The sequence below is a fragment of the Micropterus salmoides genome, unplaced genomic scaffold, assembly GCF_014851395.1.
Source record: "Micropterus salmoides isolate LMB-PRFRI ecotype aquatic unplaced genomic scaffold, ASM1485139v1 Ms_hic_scaffold_11, whole genome shotgun sequence".
Lineage (NCBI taxonomy): Eukaryota > Metazoa > Chordata > Actinopteri > Centrarchiformes > Centrarchidae > Micropterus > Micropterus salmoides.
In genome coordinates this window covers 19,190,051-19,209,974 of record NW_024040152.1, presented here as the reverse complement: position 1 = coordinate 19,209,974, position 19,924 = coordinate 19,190,051, and the positions used below count along the sequence as shown (strand labels likewise).

The 19,924-nt window shown below is 38.6% G+C and overlaps 2 protein-coding genes and 1 long non-coding RNA gene across 3 annotated transcripts; all 3 read left to right on the top strand.

The window, feature by feature from the left end:
- The first annotated feature begins 50 nt into the window (after positions 1-50).
- Positions 51-7,911, top strand: LOC119897766 (sodium-dependent neutral amino acid transporter B(0)AT3-like). The gene is made up of 13 exons (XM_038711702.1): positions 51-858; positions 3,721-3,836; positions 4,659-4,799; positions 4,971-5,108; positions 5,215-5,396; positions 5,540-5,650; positions 5,741-5,853; positions 5,956-6,084; positions 6,287-6,443; positions 6,542-6,746; positions 7,184-7,343; positions 7,430-7,592; positions 7,703-7,911. The coding sequence occupies exons 1-13, from the start codon at positions 779-781 to the stop codon at positions 7,895-7,897; spliced, it is 1,890 nt and encodes a 629-aa protein (XP_038567630.1). The 5' UTR covers positions 51-778; the 3' UTR covers positions 7,898-7,911.
- A 1,700-nt stretch (positions 7,912-9,611) lies between these two features.
- On the top strand, positions 9,612-13,713 carry si:ch211-254p10.2 (solute carrier family 40 member 1). Its single transcript, XM_038711703.1, has 9 exons — positions 9,612-9,731; positions 9,826-9,893; positions 10,058-10,217; positions 10,524-10,639; positions 10,853-10,979; positions 11,168-11,413; positions 12,327-12,334; positions 12,408-13,086; positions 13,384-13,713. The coding sequence occupies exons 1-9, from the start codon at positions 9,629-9,631 to the stop codon at positions 13,641-13,643; spliced, it is 1,767 nt and encodes a 588-aa protein (XP_038567631.1). The 5' UTR covers positions 9,612-9,628; the 3' UTR covers positions 13,644-13,713.
- Positions 13,714-15,456: 1,743 nt separating this feature from the next.
- LOC119897771 lies at positions 15,457-18,910 on the top strand. Its single transcript, XR_005443436.1, has 3 exons — positions 15,457-16,676; positions 17,420-17,554; positions 18,124-18,910. It is a non-coding gene; the product is annotated as an uncharacterized LOC119897771 (long non-coding RNA).
- The last annotated feature ends 1,014 nt before the right edge of the window (positions 18,911-19,924 follow it).

The following is a 19,924-nucleotide window of genomic DNA, read 5'->3' as shown; positions in this document are numbered from 1 at the left end:
ACACAGCAGCCAGACCTCAGCCGGCCGACACAGCTCATATTACAGGCGCAATGGTGGCCTCCAGTGGTGAATATGAACTACACTAAACGTCCTGCAGTGACTCAAGCCACTCAAAAGCAACGCAATCAGTGTTGTTAAAAACTCAAACATGTTGTAGCTAGACAGTCAGGAAAATAACAGATAGACCGACGGATATATGGATGGCGTAACCGCCCACGATTTAGCATTCATAAGCAGTATATAAACAATTAATAATTGGCTAACAACAGAAAACACACCATAGTGTAGTTGGAAGCAGATTTAAGGATATTTGGGATAAGAGTGATTTGCATTTTCAGATGCTATTTAACATGATAGTACCAGAGATTCTGTCACTGTACTATCAGAAAAGTAAGTAGAGAGCTGATACCCAGCCGTAACTTTCATACTGTGACACTTAATGTAAAGTAGAACATTTTTATTTTCGCTGACCTTTCAAGGTGTTATCATTCAATACAATCCTTTTTTTCTTCAGTAAACCTCAGATGAACAGTAACATCTGTGGATTGACCTTTCCCTATCAGATAAGGCACTAGTTAACTGTCATGCATGTTCTTGCTCAGCTTAGCCTTCAAACACTGCACACCTCTAGCTAATGCTCTCTGACACCACAGCCTAGTCAAGCTATTACAGAAGTTCAGTACATGCTGTAGGATCTCACAGTGTGAGCCACAATTTACATTCCAGCACCGTACAGTGCACTATTGTATCAATACAATACTATAGTGTTTGACAGATCATGAAGTTAAAACTCCTCAATCCCAGCCTGGAGGACAGGATACTGTTCTATCAGCAGCTGGACAAACTGGAGGAGGATGAGACTGGAGACAGACCAAAATGTGACAACAAGGCCTGTGTGGGGTTTTGTGTTGGACTCAGAAACGTCTGGCGGTTCCCCTATCTGTGTCAGAGTCATGGAGGAGATAAGTGATGCTTTCATGGTTTACTGCATGTAATCCTGCATGTACACTGCATGTACCATGCACATATTCCATATTTGACCATTTTCAATGGCACTGTTTGAGCAGAATAAAACTAATTCATATCTCACCAATCCAGAACTACTGGAAGAGCAGCCCCATAGGTCTATATAATCATTTCATTTGGTTTCAAAATTATAAGCTCGCCAAAGTATTTGGCTGCTTGCTGCTGTCACCAGGAATGCCAATTGTATATATTGCCAATACATCCTTATTTGACAGGCATTGGTCAGAAATGTTTTGCATAATGTTTGCTAGAATTAGTAAAAAAGAAACCCTTTTAAAACATTGATTGGCAGGTATTGCATCTATGTATCTGTGACGATCAGCCTCTACTAAAGCACCATCATTGCCTGGATTCTGTGGTAATTCATTTCAAGAGCCTCAGCCTCAGAGTCAATGTCCCAACAGTGCTACAACTGGTACTGTACTTCTGTAGAATGGGAAATGAAAATTTGAAACTCTTTACTTTGGTTTCATGACACACGCTGTTGTCTCAGAGTGAGAGGAGCTCTCCACTAGATAATTTCTGGTACAGGGAGACCCTGAACACAACTCCAGTGACTGAGGAGGATGGCGCCCTGCAGTGGTGGATAATGTTATGTCATGTTAGTACATGGACTGTTACAGCACTTTGTACGTTGCTTATTATAGTAATAAAGAAGATTTAAATTCAGCTAAACAATAAATACTTGAATTCTTTATTTTCTTGAGGTTGTGTATTTGACTTCCCTATGTGGTCCTGACTTATTTCTGATGAGAGGATTGACCCTAAAGGGCTCAGTGAATGGAGTAAAGTCTCTCTTCACACCAGATATAAGTTGAAAATTTACAATAAAATATAATAACGTTTTTAGCTGTTTGGGGCACTCAACATTTACCCTCGTCTATGGGATCTTTTACCATGTCTGGCTATTTTAGTCCTCCGAATAGCCCTCATTAGAGGTAGCATATAGCAATAACCAGTTGATCCATATTTGTCTACCTTCCTAATTCTTCCAGTTAATAGAACTAGCTAAGCTAAAGATTTCTGTTTATTCTCTGGCTTTTGCTACAACTCAGTGCAGTAAGTTGTTGTTTGAACCTGCCCCATTTGAAGTTACAGGAAATTGCACTGTACTGTAAATAAAATTAATATTGAATTTTTTTTTTAGTAACAACTGTAAACAGGATACAGTGATCATTTCGGTCATCAATAGTATCACCATCTATGCCGCAACTTTACACTATTGGCTTCAGAACAACAGAAAGATTTGACAGCTCATTCTGGGTTAGCAGTTCATATATTCTTGTTGTACAGCAATACATCAGCTTTGAAAACCTTTAAGCCTAACAAATTTTAGGTTTTAGAAACATCATAGCATTGCTAAATGTGTTTGTTTGTTGTTTATTCACTAAGGCCATCACCAAGATGCCCCTCTCAACGGTGTGGGCCGTCCGTTTCTTCTTAATGCTCTTCTGTCTTGGCCTGCCATCTGCATTATATGGACAAAAGCTCTGGGGCACCCCTGTCCCAATACCTTTGTCAGTGGCTGTTTTTTCATAGTGTGGTCTTTCATAAGGGACTGTTTGTGTTTGGCCTTTTCCTCTTTCAATATGACAATGCCCCTGTGTACAAAGCCAGCTCCATAAAGAAATGGTTTTCCTAGTTTGGTGTGGAAGGGACTTGACTTGCACGCTGTGAGCCCTGACCTCAACCCTATCCAACACCTTAGGGATGAACTAGAATGGAGATTGCAAGCCAGACCTCACAAATGCTCTTCTGGGTGAACCGGCAAAAATTCCCACAGACTAACTCAAAAATCTTGTAGAAAGCCTTCCTAGAAGAGTGGAAGAAAAGTTATAGCTGCAAAGGGGGGACCAACTCCAAGTAGGAAGCTAACTTTGAGCCATGTAATGAAGGTACACCTGTCAGTCCAGCTGGGGTCACTATTGTGATGTGTTAACAGTGTGGTGTGTTTGAGAAGTGAATTAAATACTGATTCAATCTGCTGCATTTTGTTATTTTGAATCCCTACATTTCTGCATTTGCCTGTAATTTGTAAAGTGAATCACACTGTGCTTTATGACTCTACTTTGTGTTTTCAATTCCGATTTCCAGTTAAGAATAATGAATGTGACTGAGTATTCTGTATGAATATAATATAGAATAGAAATCCAATGCAAGGCATTTTAAATTGTATTTTTTGGAGACTAAGTTTGATAAAGAATTCCATGCACACAACATGTCTTTTCCCAGTGTAAGTGGTGTTTGGTAATTACTGCTGACTGAAATAACTCAGACTGTGTGCAAATAACAGTAATGTAAACTGTATCACGTAACAAATTTAAAAGGCATGTGTACTACCACAGTTTTTCTCCCTGGGTTCATTTTTTATGCTGTTTTGTATTACAATCAGCCCTTATCGCTTCTGTTATTAACATCATATCACGCCGCTTTACACTGGCTTTTTATTAAACAAACATACCAAACTGTTTTCACAGCTTCGACAGGCTGATAAAGCAAATGTTGCCCCGTCTTCTCCTGATAACAGGTCAGTCAGCAGGGTCTCCCCTTCTCTTCAGACAAAGTAGCAGACAAGTCAGACAAAAAAGTTGTGCTTGTCTCATAAAACATACCAAACTGACAAAAGGACAAACAAGTGATGGATAGAGAAGCTGAAAGTGCTGAGCAGACGCAGGTTCATGGACCTAAAGAGATTGCTGAAAGACCAAAATGGGACAATAAAGTTCAATACTTGCTAACCTGCATAGGGTTTGCTGTGGGACTTGGGAATGTGTGGAGATTTCCATATCTGTGTCAAATCTATGGTGGAGGTAAGAGCATTTACGGTGTGCTTTAAATGTTAAGCAAAAGTGGCAAAAAATCTGGCTTTTCATTTGTTTTTCCATGACAAGAAACATTTTGCAGCAAATTTTCCAAAGTCTCTCACTACAAAATGTGAAACTGTTTGTATCAATACTGTAATAAAAAAAAAAAAACATAAATCATAGAGAGGGCAAAAACTGAATGTCATATTTAAACAACACTTCCTCTGATACTTTAACTTTTTATGTGACTGTCAAAACATCTTAATCACTGAATTATCTTCTTTTTTTTTGCTGTCTGTCCTTTGCTTTTTGATCTATTACCTGACTTGAATCATTTCAATGTGCATGTTTGTTTTTCCATTGAAAGTCAATCTAGAAACTGACCAATATGTTACTTGGATCTCATCAATGATTTAGGGAGCGATAATACTTCACTGGTTATGTGACTGAGCACGTTTATTTCTTGTAAAATGTCAGTGCTTATATTTTATTCACAGCTGTGACTGATCTGAGATAATTCCTATTTGGATAGTTCTGTTATACAAAATGGACACTTTATTAATCCATTAAACAAACAGCACAAAATATTTTTACTGCTACATACAGCAGTGCCCAAAATATAAAGTGGACTAGTCAAATGATGAAAACAAGACATACTGCTTGGTATGAGTGAGTGTGATAACGCTGATTGTTGATAATAAAATGTCCAGTAATAGAGAACTGAATGACCTTCAACCATAAAGGCAATGCTAATGCCTACTGAAAAAGTCATGTTTATTTTTGTCATTTATGACCATGTCATCGCTTATAAATGTGCTTTATTTCAAGGGGCATTTCTGATTCCTTATGTCATTGCCTTGGTGTTTGAGGGACTTCCCCTGCTGCACATGGAACTGGCCATCGGACAAAGGCTCCGCATGGGAAGTGTTGGAGTGTGGAATTCAATTTCCCCATATCTGGGAGGTTTAGGTGAGAGGGTTTGGTTTCACTGAACTAGTGTGTTGCTAACAAAAAAGCAAGATGCCAAAAAAATTTTAATTTACTGTCCAACATTAAGTTATGCAAAACGTCTATATTACCTTGAGGTCACTGCCATCCATAACACACATACATTTCTTGGTGAATAATGTGTATACACAGGTGTGGCGTCCATGGTAGTATCCTTCCTCGTTGGTCTCTTCTACAACATGATCTTGGCCTGGATCCTCTGGTACTTCTTCCACTCTTTTCAAAGTCCGCTTCCCTGGAGGGACTGCCCATTAAACTTGAATCATACTGGTAATTTATATATCATAATAATATAAATGAACAATAAATGTTGAATAATAACCAAAGTAATAGACAGTTAAGTCCCATGAATTACTCAATAATCTCTTTGATACAGGCTATGTAAGTGAATGTGAAAAGAGCTCACCTGTGAACTATTTTTGGTATCGTGAGACACTGAACATAACACCAAACATCGAAACCAGTGGGTCTTTACAGTGGTGGCTTGTGCTGTGCCTTGCGACTGCTTGGTGCCTGGTGTACATCTGCTTCATACGTGGAATTGAGACTATTGGAAAGGTAATTTACCTGTTTGATGCTATCAATGATATAATAGTATCCATATGAACTGGATCTTCATTTTTGTACTATGCAAGTAGAAATACATTGACGTTTATTGTGAATATAAAATATTTGATCAGCAATCAAAACTTTTTCAACAGGCTGCATATGTCACAGCCACCTTTCCGTATCTTGTTTTGACCATCTTCTTGGTCAGAGCCTTGACTCTGTCTGGGGCCACAGATGGCTTAATATATCTCTTCACGCCAAATGTAAGTTTGTCATTAGGTTAAAATCATTTCATGGAAAGATTTAATGAATAAAACCTGGTATCTAACTAACTATTAATATGTTCATCACAGTGGGAAACCCTGAAGAACCCTGAGGTATGGTTGGATGCTGCTACTCAGATCTTTTTCTCTTTGTCTTTGGCCTTTGGGGGGCTTATTGCTTTTTCAAGTTACAATCCTCAGAAGTAAGTATTTTCAACACATTTTCATTCATGTCAGACATATTGCACAAAATGTTTATTTTTATTAATTATAAAATAAGTATAATAAGTATTTTATCTTGGCAGGAATAATTGTGAGAGAGATGCCCTAATTGTTGGATGTGTGAACAGTCTTACGTCAATATATGCATCAATTCCTATTTTTGCCATTCTTGGATTTAAAGCAAATGAAAATTACAATGGTTGCATAAACTGGTATGTACCACTTATTAATTATACAGTACTATTATTAGATGTGCAAATGATTATGCAATTACAATCTGTCAGACACCGAGGACTAAACTTATGATTGATAAATTTTATTGATAAAGGGACTTCCAGCCATTAATATCATCATTATTAGAAGATACCCTTACAATAGTGCTAAATACGGATTTAATTTATTTTTTGTTTTTAGGAACATACTGACACTGACAAATGCATTTAACATTGGGGATGAAAACATAACTCTTGAAAACTACGATGACTGGTTCAACTATCTCAACGCAACTGATCCCTCAGAGGTTGAAAGCCTCAATCTAAAGACCTGTAATCTACAGACTTTCCTGGACCAGGTGGTACATCTGTTACTATAAAAACTGTTTTGATTTTAATTTAATTAAGTTTTGCGAGGTGGCTTTATATGAGATCATTTATCATATCCTACCTGTAGAGCGCCTCTGGAACCGGACTGGCCTTCATTGTGTTTACTGAGGCTGTGATAAACATGCCAGGCTCTCAGGTGTGGGCGGTGCTGTTCTTTGTCATGCTCTTCAGCCTTGGCTTGTCCTCCATGTTTGGAAATCTAGAGGCGATCCTTACTCCCCTGCTGGACCTGCACATGGTTCCACCCTGGCTTCCTAAGGAAATATTCACAGGTAAACTGAAAGATCTGACAATGTCATATGGTGTTTGTAATCATGGTATTGAGGGGACTGACAACACTGTATCGAGTACTTTCTATACATAACAGTAATTATGACACACTTACACAAAAGTCATATGTAAAAAGAGTGGAAGTAATTGAGGTAAATGCATATTTTGGATAGATTAATTTATATTTAACACAAACCCCGTAAGTTCCTATTTTCCTGTGTAAATTTTTTATGTATTCAAGCTGAAAATACAAATAAATTGTTTATATATATCAAACCCATGTACACATGTTCTCTGCTATGTCTAGGATGCTAAACTACTTTTTCACCGGTAGACTGTCTAAAGGTTTCTGTATTAGTTAATTTAGTATATTATTCATCATGGCATGAAACAAAATCAGAAAATGTATATTTCCAATATTTTCCCTTTGTGCATAAAGGGTTAATGTGCCTCATCTCCTTTACTGTGGCCCTCATCTTTACTTTGGGCTCCGGAAACTACTGGCTGGAAATTTTCAACAGCTTCGTGGGATCCATGCCTCTGCTTATCATAGCATTCTTTGAGATCATCAGTGTGGTATACATCTATGGAATAAACAGGTCATTTTGTCTTTCAAGTCGTCATTATGCTTGTAATATTACAACATATTGGAATGAGTTGACAAAGTGTTTCCGTTTGTTCACAGGTTTAATGATGACATTGAATGGATGACAGGTCGGAGACCAAACATCTACTGGCAGGCCACTTGGCGCTTCATCAGTCCTTTAATGCTGCTGGTGGTTTTTGTGGCATATGTTGCAGTTGAGGCAGACAAACGGCCAACATACAACGCCTGGAACCCAGATTACGTAAGAAAAAGGATTTTACAGCTGCTCCACAACATCATTGTGTAGAATTTCTTAAAACTGGTACACAATGAAAAAAAAGACATTGACTTTTCACCCTATTTGCCTTACAGGTGCACTTCCCCCTTGCTGATGTTCAGCAGTATCCTGAATGGGTTTTTGGTATCTGTGTGCTCTTATCTGTCATTCCTGTTGTCTCCATCCCTCTTGTGGCTCTCTACAAATTCATGGGCTTCCTGGAGAAGTACATTATGAACAGGCACAACCAAAACCCATATGCAAATGAATTATTTCAGGGAGAATTGTAATAGAAATTTTTTAGCTGTTTTATGTGGTCTACCATGGTAAATGTCAGATATTGTCAAATTTAATAAATTTGTGTATATTCATTTGGAAACAAAAAGCAAAATGTTCGACTGATAATTTTCATATTGTTTTCAATCTTTAGTACAGTACGGTATTGCGAGCTTCCAATTACATTACAGTTTAAATGACAGTATATTTGCTGCATTAAAGCATTTATTTACACAAGTGTATTTATATTTGAGAGGGGATTGCAAACACTGTCATCCAGATTGATTTGATGCAGGACAATATCCTTAAGAAGAATATTAACAACAGAATTCCAAAAGCAAGAACTGAATATCAGGCTTCTGTTAATATAAAAAGGAAGACAACAATTCATTTCCTGTGTTGATGTTTTCAATGGGAACAAATGGAGAGTGATGGATCACTTTTCTGAATGGTATTGTGATAAGCTCATTATTCATTCTCAAAACAGATATCACTATAATTTTCAGAACTAATTTGTACAAGCAATGCCAGATGAGCTGATTTTTGTAGTAATGTTGTGTTTGTATGTTCTGTTCACATCATCATCATCATAATTATCATGTCTTATGCATCATCTTCTGTCTGCCTAGAGAACAGCTTTTGTTATGTGTTATAATCTAGTTATCTGCTTCCTACCCTTGGTTACCTGCAAGTGTGAAGACTGATGTAGTGTTGCATGATGTGTCCTTTATGTAACATTTTTGCATGTCAACAGTACATGTGGGTGTATGCCAGAAGTGGGACTGTGCCTGTGTGCATGAGGGTGCATGCATGTGGTCACTGACCATGCGCATGTGCGTGCATGTGTGTATTTTGAGTCATACGAGTTACACAGTTGTCCTTTTTGTGGTGTGGGTGGACAGTGATATTGTCCTCCCAGTGTCACGTGCTTTGGAATATGCTGGCTGCCTTTGTTGTCCCTCTGCCTGTTCTGCTTTTCTGGCACTTTCATACAATAGTGCACTTGAACACTGTGATGTTATTAAGCCTGTCAAACTACTACAGCTTGAATTCCAGCTCTCAGGAAAGACTAGCATCCCAATGTAGGATACATGGCACAAGATACATCATCGAGGAACAACAGCAGGGATTGAGTATAACAACAGAACGAAGGTGATGGTTGACCCTGCATTGACTTATGCTTGCTTATTTTCAGTTTCACTGCAGTTACAGAACTATGCAAGGAGTCATGCTAATGCTATTTTCAGTATTTCCATATCTAAATAACTGACACAATTTTCTGCTTTAATTTGACTTAATGGCCCATGGTAGGCATTATTTAAGTGTCTTGCATTTTTGACTTAAAAAAATTAAATAAATCAGACTGATGTGAAGGAAATTAGATGTGTACTACTTAATAATAATTCCGTGTTGCAAACACGTGAAGAGGTTACAGCGGTTTGCTGAGTTCAAAAGGACATGGCTTTCCAACTTTTGTTTGCTGCTGGCTGGGAAAATAAAAATGTGTATTTTATTATTGTTATTTCAATTTAGCCAAGTGTTGATTTTTGGTGCCATCTAAAGAATTGCTTCTTAGTATATTCATAAGTAAATAACCAGTAAATATATAAGTGGTCTAAATATTCTTGTAACCATCAGACAAAGTAACCTAAGTGATGCTGCTGTGACCTACAGTAATGAAACACTGTACTATCAACAATGGGACAAGTTCAACAGTTTTTTGACCTACGATCCTACACTAGGCAATGTCTCAACGAGCAGATGCCTCCCAGTGCGGTGGGGTTGTGGTCGAGTTTGAGTCTGACGACATCAGGGATGCGAGAGCTAAAAAAGCTAGGAGTATACCAGGTGAACTCAACCTTAAATCCAACTAGAATTCGTGTAATGTGTTTGTAGCATTTATAATGTGTGCTTATTCGATTTTCATGCATTTCCTCGTAAGGTTCAGCTCTTATCTACCTCAAGGGTCCCAAGTTTCTCATCTATGTCAGTGGAGCATTGTCAATGTGGGTAAGAATAATTTCCTGAAGAAAAAGATTCCTGGAGAAATAGATATGACATCGAAACTTAAAATGACCGCAAGGTAGTCTACATACTGTAAACTGTGTGACAGCATAGAGCCAGCAGCTTGCAAGGCAACACATAATGATGACCTTCAATGTTGTGTTAAACAGGGTGACCGCATGTGGCACTTTGCAATCTCTGTGTTCCTGATCGAGCTGTACGGCCATAACCTGCTGCTGACTGCGGTGTTTGGCTTAGTAGTGGCTGGGTCAGTGCTCCTACTTGGGGCTTTGATTGGAGACTGGGTTGATCGCAATCCCAGGAATAAAGGTATGCACAACAATTTCACACCCATTTGACAATTTTAACATGCAATATATCTTAAAGTAGTGATATAGATCAGTGGATCTCAATCTTGGGCCCAGAAGTCTGCTGGTTTCCTATCCCACCAGGTGGTAAATTGCATTCCCCTGATGTCTCAAGTGTAAATCAATCCCTGATTTGATAGCTAGATGCAACGACAGCACGACTCAAGGTTCACAGCCACTGACTCATATCTATAAAGGCATACATTTTTAACAGAATACATTTTCTATGTTCTGAGAGTCTAACAATGTTGTTTGTCCCCTATTTTAGTTGCACATGCATCTCTTTTCATTCAGAACATCTCAGTGACAGTATGTAGCATTGTGCTCATGTTGGTGTTCTTATATAAGCAAAGGATTGAACAGATCTGGGATGGATGGCTTACTGTGAGTAGACACTACGTATTTGATTAATAATTATTATTATAATGACTGATACCATGTTGATCTGCAAACAGCATACTCACCATGATTATTACACAGAGGAGTTATTGCTGCTGTTTTTCCTCTTTGTCCTGTGTCCCTGTTGTCTCTGCTTCTGAGCTTGTGGCTTACTCTGTACTGTCATAGTAACATGTTGCATCGCAAAACTTACACAAGGTGGTTTGTTATACGGTGGTGATCGTCCTGGCAGATGTGGCAAACCTTGCAAGCACAGCACTGACCATTGCCATTCAGAGGGACTGGATCGTGGTTATCACAGGCTACAACCGAGGTCACCTAGCTGGTGAGGGGATTCATTCTGTCAATGCACATATTGGCTTGTATTCCATGTTTGTCACAGGCTTGCATTACTGGTAGAACATGATAAACACTTGGATTGCAGAGAGTATCAGACATCGGTCCGTTTCTGCTCTTGCTGAAAGTCCTCTAGTGGAAGCCCACTAACCTCTGTGTCTTTGATCCTAACAAAAGGAATGAATGCAACCATGAGGCGGATAGATCAGGTGACTAACATCCTGGCCCCACTAGCAGTGGGACAGGTCATGACCCTGGCCTCTAATGTAGTTGGCTGTGGTTTCATCCTGGGCTGGAACCTTGTGTCTCTCATTGTGGAGTTCTTCTTCTTGTCACGGGTGTACCGCATCGTCCCTGCTCTTTCAATCAAACCACCAGTGGTGGAGGAGGCTCAGGTATATCTGCAGAGGATGGAGAGGAGAAGTTCACAAGGTATGGATCAATGTGTTTCACTTATTTTTTTAATATTTCTGAATACTCCTGTATTCCTAGATTTTAATATAAGAATGCTTTGAGATTTGTAGAAAATGTGCAAATGGAATCCTACATGTGTTTAGTTATAAAAATATGTTTTGGAGCTATGCAAGGGGGAGGCTAAAATATGTAGACAATGCTTGCTTTTTAACAATGTACAACGCTAGTTGGCAATATAGAGACGACATACACCACCTACTATTACCTAAAGGTGATCAGTATTAGTTTACTGCAGTACAAATTAAAATCACATTCTCCTATCTAGTGTCTATCAACACTTACATTACACTGGCTCCTCTTTCAAAGGTGAGCAAGAAAGTGTTAAAGTTCAATCCATGTCAAAAACTTTGAAATCCAATTCAGACGTTGAAATCAGTGCTTCGGTGGTAGGACTGAGCAGTAGACATCATTGAAGATGCTTATGTGTGCCAAAGGATTTCAATGTAAAATGACGGTCAAAAAATAGATAACAATAAATACCTTGCCAATTCTTTGAAATTACATCAGGAAACTATATATATTCTATATCATTGATTTTTGACATTTCAGTCCTCCAGATTTTTATAGGAAGCATTTGTTGAATTATAAAATTATGTAATTAGCCTGGAGTCATTTTCTACAGTGGGCTTAATGAGTGCTGTAAGTTAATTAATCAGGCTAAAGGCATTACAGAATAAAAATGATCAAGCTCCAAATCTTCATTGAAGCATACATTATTTAAAGACACAATTCTCAGTTTGTGTACAGCACCCAACTGCCGCAGTCCACATAGTCTGCACTGCATTTGCAGATTAGATTTATAGATTAGTGTAGATACTCTTTATTTGACAGATGATGTGGCTTTTAACATGAGAGCAGAAAGGGTGCAGAGTAACAGCTGAGGATTGGGCTTTTAACATTTATGAACAGAAGTGACGGATGACATTCCTCTTTCTCATCAGAGGAAGGTAATGTTGCACAACCCCAACCTCTGACAGAAGGTAACTGCAACACAAGCCTGCACCTAAAAGAAATTACCGACCTGCCGCTGTGTTTCCGGAGGTTTCGCTGGCTGGTGAGCACCTGTAAGGATGGCTGGAGGGCCTACTATCGCCAGCCTGTCTTCCTCGCAGGAATGGGTCTGGCTTTCCTCTACACCACAGTCCTGGGCTTTGACTGCATCACCACTGGCTATGCCTATACTCAGGGCATAAGTGGCTCTCTTCTTAGTCTGCTGATGGGTGTATCAGCTATCACAGGGCTGATGGGCACCGTGATGTTCACCAGACTCAGGAAGACCTATGGCCTGATTAATACAGGGATCATCTCAAGCTGCCTCCACCTGGGCTGCTTGCTGCTGTGCGTGTGCTCTGTGTTTGCTCCTGGCAGCCCAATGGATCTTAGCTTGCTGATGCCCTACATTAACTCCAACTCCTCTTCTGAGCTTGGAGGGATGACAAGCCAAAGGCAAAAACACACCTATCCTCTGAGGGGAGGCAGCAATCAGCCACTGCTACCTGACCGCTCCTCCATCCACTGGACCAACAACACTGTGCTTTTTGATAACGTGCCCTCTGGCACGGCGCCAGAATCGTACTTCTCCATCATCCTGCTGTTCTTGGGTGTCATCACAGCACGCATTGGTGAGTAGACAGACATCCAAAGCTAACTGGTTACTGCCAAAGTTTTGCCATTATATAATCTATCCAAAATGTCACACTCTGTATATATATATTTAGATGACAATTACAGTATTTTCCTTTCACTTTTGGCATTACATTTTATTGATAGTTGACAGTAGAGTTGCAATGTCCATATATGGTATGTGGTCTAACCACTGGGCCACCAGGATGGCCCACAATAAGTGTATGTCCTGCTGCTATGACTATTGGCTAATTTAATGGCCAACTTTTTAAACCCAAATGACATCTGTGTTTTAGGTCTATGGTCCTTTGACCTGACAGTGACCCAGCTGCTGCAGGAGAACATCTGTGAGTCAGAGAGGGGTGTGGTAAACGGGGTGCAGAGCTCTATGAATTATCTGATGGATCTGCTACACTTCATCATGGTGATCTCCGCTCCACAGCCACAGCACTTTGGTATCCTAGTTATCATTTCTGTATTATTCATCACCACTGGGCACACTATGTACTTCCTGTATGCGCACAAAGCCAAGAGAAAACGTCGCCTTGACACATAAGGAGCAGACAAGGTCCACGTATCCAGGCATGAGATGCTTACCAGCACTGAATCCACTCTGCACCTGTGAAATGAATGTGTCCCTCCTGTTCCTTCAGCAATGTTATTGCAACACTCCACTCCCGACTTAGCCATTCATTTCAGCACAGCACAGCAAGTGCCTGTCCCACCTAGGTTGCTTTCTTCCAGCAGGGCCATGTGCCACAGCAGCAAACAAGAACTCAGGTGAAAAAGAGTGGGAGACGCTCCCCCTTCGTGTACATAAGTTGAGGTGGCTACAATAAAAGCAGCAACAGTACCTCCAGGGGAACGTCCTAATCTAACATACAACAGGACAAAAAGGTAACGGCTAAGGCACACGCCTTCGCAAACCCTGTAGGATTACTGCAAGACTTTCATCAAACAAGCCTGTTAACTTACATACCTTTTTGGATGGGAGGGTGGATGGATGGAGATATTTTTCTAACCTTCACTCAGTAAAGAACTGGTGTTGTGAGGAAAACTTAACAGTGATACATGAAAATACAAATGAGACGAGACAGTACTTCTACAAGTGGCATCGATGTTACTGATCCGTCCACTTGGAAATATTTCAGGATGTCCAAAAAGGAACATAAAGGGAACTTGATGTGATTTGTTTGATTAAAAATAATCTGAAAGGGCGCCCCCTTTTAAATGGACAGAAGTATTTCCTTCCCCTGGTTTGTTTCTCTGTGGATGAATCAAGCGAACATTTGCCTTTCTTTTATGCATGTAAACCTGGCTTATGGATTACAGCAACAAAGATATTATCACGTCACGCCATGTACTTTAGTCAAACTTCTTCCAAACTATTTTATTCTAATTGCTTGTGTACTTAGATAAATAAAAATAGTTTCCAAACTTTCTTTCCTTCCAATATAAAGAGTGATATTAATAGGTTTATAGAAATCCAAGAGGAAAGCAATCTTCATTTTGTGACACATTTGAAATCAATGATAGCTATTTGTTGATAGCAAATGTCGATCACTGCCATCGGCAGCGTTGTATTACACTTTGCTTAATTCTTTTGTAGTTCTGATGAACTAAACATTACCTTACCTCATCTAAGAACAAGAACACTGTTGGGAATATGACTTGGGAATTACTCTCAGCTACTGTATGTTTTCATATCTACTTCATGTACAGTGCAAATACCATCAAAGTTTAATCTTTTGTCATACAACCAGCAACACATCTCAATATATTTGTATAATTTCCCTGTGACATTTCCGTATTGTATGTTGTCCTTATTTTTCAGACTGATAATTATGATAATAAAGATGACTGAAGATGATCTTTGGCCTCAAGTCCTCTCGTCAGAAAAATCCACAAATTATTACTGTATAATGTAAAATAAAGCACAAGACATTACACAAGATGAAGTTGCTGTCCAACTAGTAGAAAGCTTATACAATCTGAGATATACCACAGGTGGAGTAAATTCATTATCAGTCACCATCAAGCTGTTGCACTCACAATGCTATCATTGTAGCCAAGGGGAGACTGCAAGAAGAAAACTTTTGCAAGGGGAAGATATAAAACATTTACACATTATATAAATGTTGAGGACATAAACATGTAGTGAGGGAACATAATACACAACAGCCATTTGCAAATGTATTGGCTTTTTGTGGCCAGTAGGGGTCAATGTTACATGGACAACAACACACCAAGACAGGAAAGCCTTAGGCCATTGTGCATTATTACTATAGAAATGAGACGCAATATACACACACAGTTTATTTATACTGTATCATGATCCTTGGGTTTTATTTCAATTGTCAGCACCATTCAAGTGTTATTATGATACTGGTGACATGGCGACTGGTATCACCCAGAGGAAGACATATGAGGGTAGCATAATAATAGAAACGCATGAGGGAAAACACCTACGAATTGAAGGATGTGGAAATGCAGTCTGCACTCCAGATATTCTCATCATTACATTGGCGTATGCTGTCTTTTTCTGCCTTGTTTTAAGAATTATGGAGGTCACTAAAATAATTTTAACCAAACCCAAACTGAAAAATGAACTAAATTCTACTAAAAGAATTGCGCCATCACAGGAAAAAAAAATCTAATCAAATTTAGATGTATGTGCTGATGCAAAAAACACATCAGAAAATAATACTGACCCATATTGCCTTACAGCATATTATGAATTATGCTTTAGGGCCATCCTCTCCAGTTGGGGGTAAAAATGTGTGCTGACTGAGAGGCACTTAAACCTAAATTCACACATCACACCTAACTGTAAGTGTTTATTTCATTGAGGCAAGGTGTCAGCCCCATGAAACTGCACTGTAAGATAAAATGCTTGAAGGACACAGTGATGTTAACTCTTCTCCATGCCGTGATGATGATTGCCTTACTAAATCTGCCAACAACCTACAACATCAGCTTCATCCAAGCCCAAGTTTATGCCTCCCATGTATTGTTATTAACTAGCATACATTTCAAGGTAAACCCCACGTCTAGAAGGACAATTTGGGCTTCCACTATGAATATCATTACAATGATGGAGGAAATGTCAAAAGCAGCGTCGATTACGGCTTTACAGCCATAAACTTAACCTATAAACTTTAACGGCTCCACCCTATGGCAGAAACATGAACACAATAAAAATACAAATCCACTCTCAAGGACTAAAAAGCAAGAAGAAAGGTCTTTTCCACATTAATTGGTCATGTTTGTAGCTGGAATATACTGTTTCTGGTATTGTCTTCATTTCAAAGTAAGCTGGCTGGGAGTTTCTGCTTTGTTTATTTATATCACTGTCTTTTGCTACATAAGTTAGTTAGCTAACTGTTAGCTAACAGTAGCTTCTCACGTAACGCTAGTTAAACCGAGACTCGAACGTTGATCAACCTTAGCTAACTACGTTTGAGGCATAGAGCTCTAGCCAAACTTTAAAAAGTTGTTTGAAAAGACTTACCAATGTTTTGAATACATCAGCCGGTTCCTCACATATCTGTCCATGTTGGAAAAATAATCCGTGGGTTGAACACATAAGGTAAGAGGTTAGAAGATGAGGGTTTTTCCCAAATTGTAATTCTCTTATTCAAAGAAACAAAGATGGCAACCGGAAGTGACAGTTCTTTAGGTTTAAATCAAATAGACTGTTTCTATTGTGTCGTAGATTGGATAGGCTTAATTTCATCTGGATATAAAAGAATCTGAGAAATATAGAAATGGCATAAAACGGCTGCATTTCCAATGCACCTGTTTTTGCTTCTTTTCAAAGTTGTGGCTCTCAGAAAAACAGATATCTGTAATGTTATGTAATAACTTGTGCAAGAATTACATGGTTTACTAAATGCAGCATAATAAACCTTGCAATGTCCTCAATAATGTACACCCAGAAATTCCACTCTTGCCTCATCATAACAGTATTGGCAAGTGGTTACAATATGGTGGACCGATCATTTATTTCCGGTTGGTCTACTACTGGGTCCATATGGTCTCATCAGTTATAAAAATTTAAAACAAAGCCAAGAATATGCAACATTCGACCAAACTGCTGAAACTCAGAGAGCTGGTCAAAACAATACTGCTGTCTTATAATCAATAGTTTACAATGACTCGCTTAGCTCAGTTTTAGCAAGGCCATAGTAGCAAGAACAGTAATCTCAAAACTAGCCTATGTATTGACGCCATTTGTAATGTGAGTTCAGCATCAAACCACATCTCTTATTAGCATTGAAGAATTGTCCCAATATTTACTCTTATTTGGCTTCTTATTGCTTCTTTTCTTAGCCATCTTCGTGTTTCTGTGACACTAATCGGGGGCTGAATGTTACCCTTGGGGCAGCTCTAGTTGGACTGAGGCTAGACCGGACACTGCAGTGACTCACTATTGTCTCTCAAGGCACAGGTGGTATTACAACACAGGTATGGCTGGGGCTATCAAGTTAGCATTCTAATTATGTCTCCGCAACACAATATATAGATGTCAATTACACAACATCAGAACACTTACTTCACATTCTGTTGATCATGTTAGTTAATTTGTTTGAATATTTTAAACTAAATTTCTGGCCAAATCTTACACATTGTACATTCAATGTTATACTGAACAGAGGTGGAGGAGACACAGTATGTTATTATGCTGTTGCTATTGTACTTTAATGCCTCTTTGAAGTCATGCCTGCACTACTGTCCTACAAATTAGCCTTTGTGTTTGAAAGAATGCTGTAAGGAATCATATTTATCACATTTATCTCGTGTAATTTCAATTCGTAAGATACAGTAGAGTATTAATGCTGAAAACAGGTTACATTACATTCGTCATTCATACACTGTTTGATGATGTCATTGTTTCCGTTGTTTAGTATCTTAACTTATCTAATTTTTATGAGATTGTGCAGCTGTTTAATTCCTGTACTTGACTGGGTATTATTTTGGAAAGGGGATACTGTAACAAGCTCAATAGAGTTTCATCACTTTCTCATTCTTTGCAGTGCCATTGGCCTCCAGCAACAGTGTGCCTCCCATGGTTGTCATGGTAGTCCCTGGTTAAAGAAAGCAGTATGGGAGCGAGCTCGCTAACAAGTCTGACTTTAGGCATTCTCACTTTGCAATTCATTTACTTGAGAAACTGGGTCAGTAGTAGCACATTAAAGAGTTGTCCTCCTGGCTTTGTCTCACAGAGGAACGTTCACTAGGAAGGAGCAGAAAGGAAGAAAAGGTTGTTTTTAGATATTCAAGGCTAGTAATGTTGTTTGTTTCCTTCCTGTAGTGAATTGGTATAGAATAAGATACTGCTAAAAGACGGTAACATAGTAGTGGCTAGGTTCACTATCTAAAAAGGTTCAAATCAAGGATGTGGTAAAATAAGTTTCTTTTCTCAATCAATAAGCGTCAGTTTTGTGTAACCAATAAACTCGGGATGATTTGAAGAGTACTTGCTTATTTTATTAAATCCTTGAAGTTACAAATGATGAGGAATGCTTATCAGCGCATTCTGAATATAGAGACCCCAGCTACAATGAACGAGTGCCAAAATATTCAATAAAGAATTGAGGGATGAAATTACGTAACCGGCTTAATTCAGCAATACACCTGTACTCATGTCTAGTTATTAAATTGAATGTTTTTAATTTTGTGCTTTATTGTATTTTACTGTATTCAGTTTATCTTGACCTACCTTTTTATCTCACTGTTTAATTTCACTTTTTAACGTCTTATTTTTGTATTTCTGTGTTGCAAATTAGCATCCTATATAAAAACTGTTATACTTGCATCACATAGCTGTATTCACTTTATTTATGTGTCTTCCCCATAACCATAAATAAATAAGTTGTGCAGAAATAGGCTTAAATCCACTTTTTAAAATATATATTTTGTATAGGAGGGCAGTGGACATCTTCCCAATCAGTTACTTCAAAAGAACAAAAGAGCATTGTGGAATGATGGGTCTCACCGGCACATGAAAGAGAAACACCACCTAGAGATGGGGACCATTTCTCATTCTGCAGTTTACTGTGTCAGCAGTTTAGAACAGCAGCACAATTGAATGGCTTTGGAAGGACCCAGTCAAGCGTCACACTGCTGACAGAGGGGAAAAAGATATAACGCTAATAGATTAAGTGCTCATAGGAAGAATTAATGTCCTCGCTTTGCCTTGGTCAATACATGTAGGATCACACTGGTCCCTCTGTAGCTACACTAAGCAACTGTCGTGCTTCATTTAATTAGAAAGTGTCTGACAAGTCGGTGATCTTAATAAAAACAGACACTTTGTGCTCGTAGACTACAAGATTAAACAGCACGGAGACAGCTCAACGAAACATTGCTCTACAGCACCACTAGTGATAAAAAAAACTTTACTGTAGCTTAGAAAAAAGCTAGTATTAGGGCTACACCTAAGACTTTTATTATTAAGTTTTTATTCTTTTAATTTTGATCTAGAGCTGAAACAATTTGTCACTTAACAACTAAACAACTAAAAAGAAATCAGTAACTATTTTGATAATCAATTCATTGCTTTTCAGGCAAAAACGTCAACGGTTCTTTGGTTCCAGCTTTTCCGATCAGTTTTACTGGTTTTCTTTGTCTTAGGTGATAAAGTCTTTGGGTTTGAACTGTCGGTCAAACAAATAAGGACTTTGAAATCATCGCCATGGTCTTGACGGACATCGTCACAATTTTCAGAATGGTTAATCAATTAATTTAAAAATGTATTCATTTCATGTTAATCAATAGATTAAGTTTTACATCTACAAATAATTGAATCTAAATGTCTGAAAATACTTTTTTTTA

What these genes read in the sequence shown, in the direction of transcription:
- LOC119897766 (XM_038711702.1), top strand. Translation starts at nt 779, where the DNA reads ATGAAGTTAAAACTCCTCAATCCCAGCCTGGAGGACAGGATACTGTTC. An exon ending in TACAGACTTTCCTGGACCAG is followed by an intron (nt 6,444 to 6,541) that starts GTGGTACATCTG and finishes TCCTACCTGTAG; the next exon opens with AGCGCCTCTGGAACCGGACT. An exon ending in ACGCCTGGAACCCAGATTAC is followed by an intron (nt 7,593 to 7,702) that starts GTAAGAAAAAGG and finishes TTTGCCTTACAG; the next exon opens with GTGCACTTCCCCCTTGCTGA.
- si:ch211-254p10.2 (XM_038711703.1), top strand. Translation starts at nt 9,629, where the DNA reads ATGTCTCAACGAGCAGATGCCTCCCAGTGCGGTGGGGTTGTGGTCGAG. An exon ending in TCGCAATCCCAGGAATAAAG is followed by an intron (nt 10,218 to 10,523) that starts GTATGCACAACA and finishes CCCCTATTTTAG; the next exon opens with TTGCACATGCATCTCTTTTC. An exon ending in CAACCGAGGTCACCTAGCTG is followed by an intron (nt 10,980 to 11,167) that starts GTGAGGGGATTC and finishes TCCTAACAAAAG; the next exon opens with GAATGAATGCAACCATGAGG.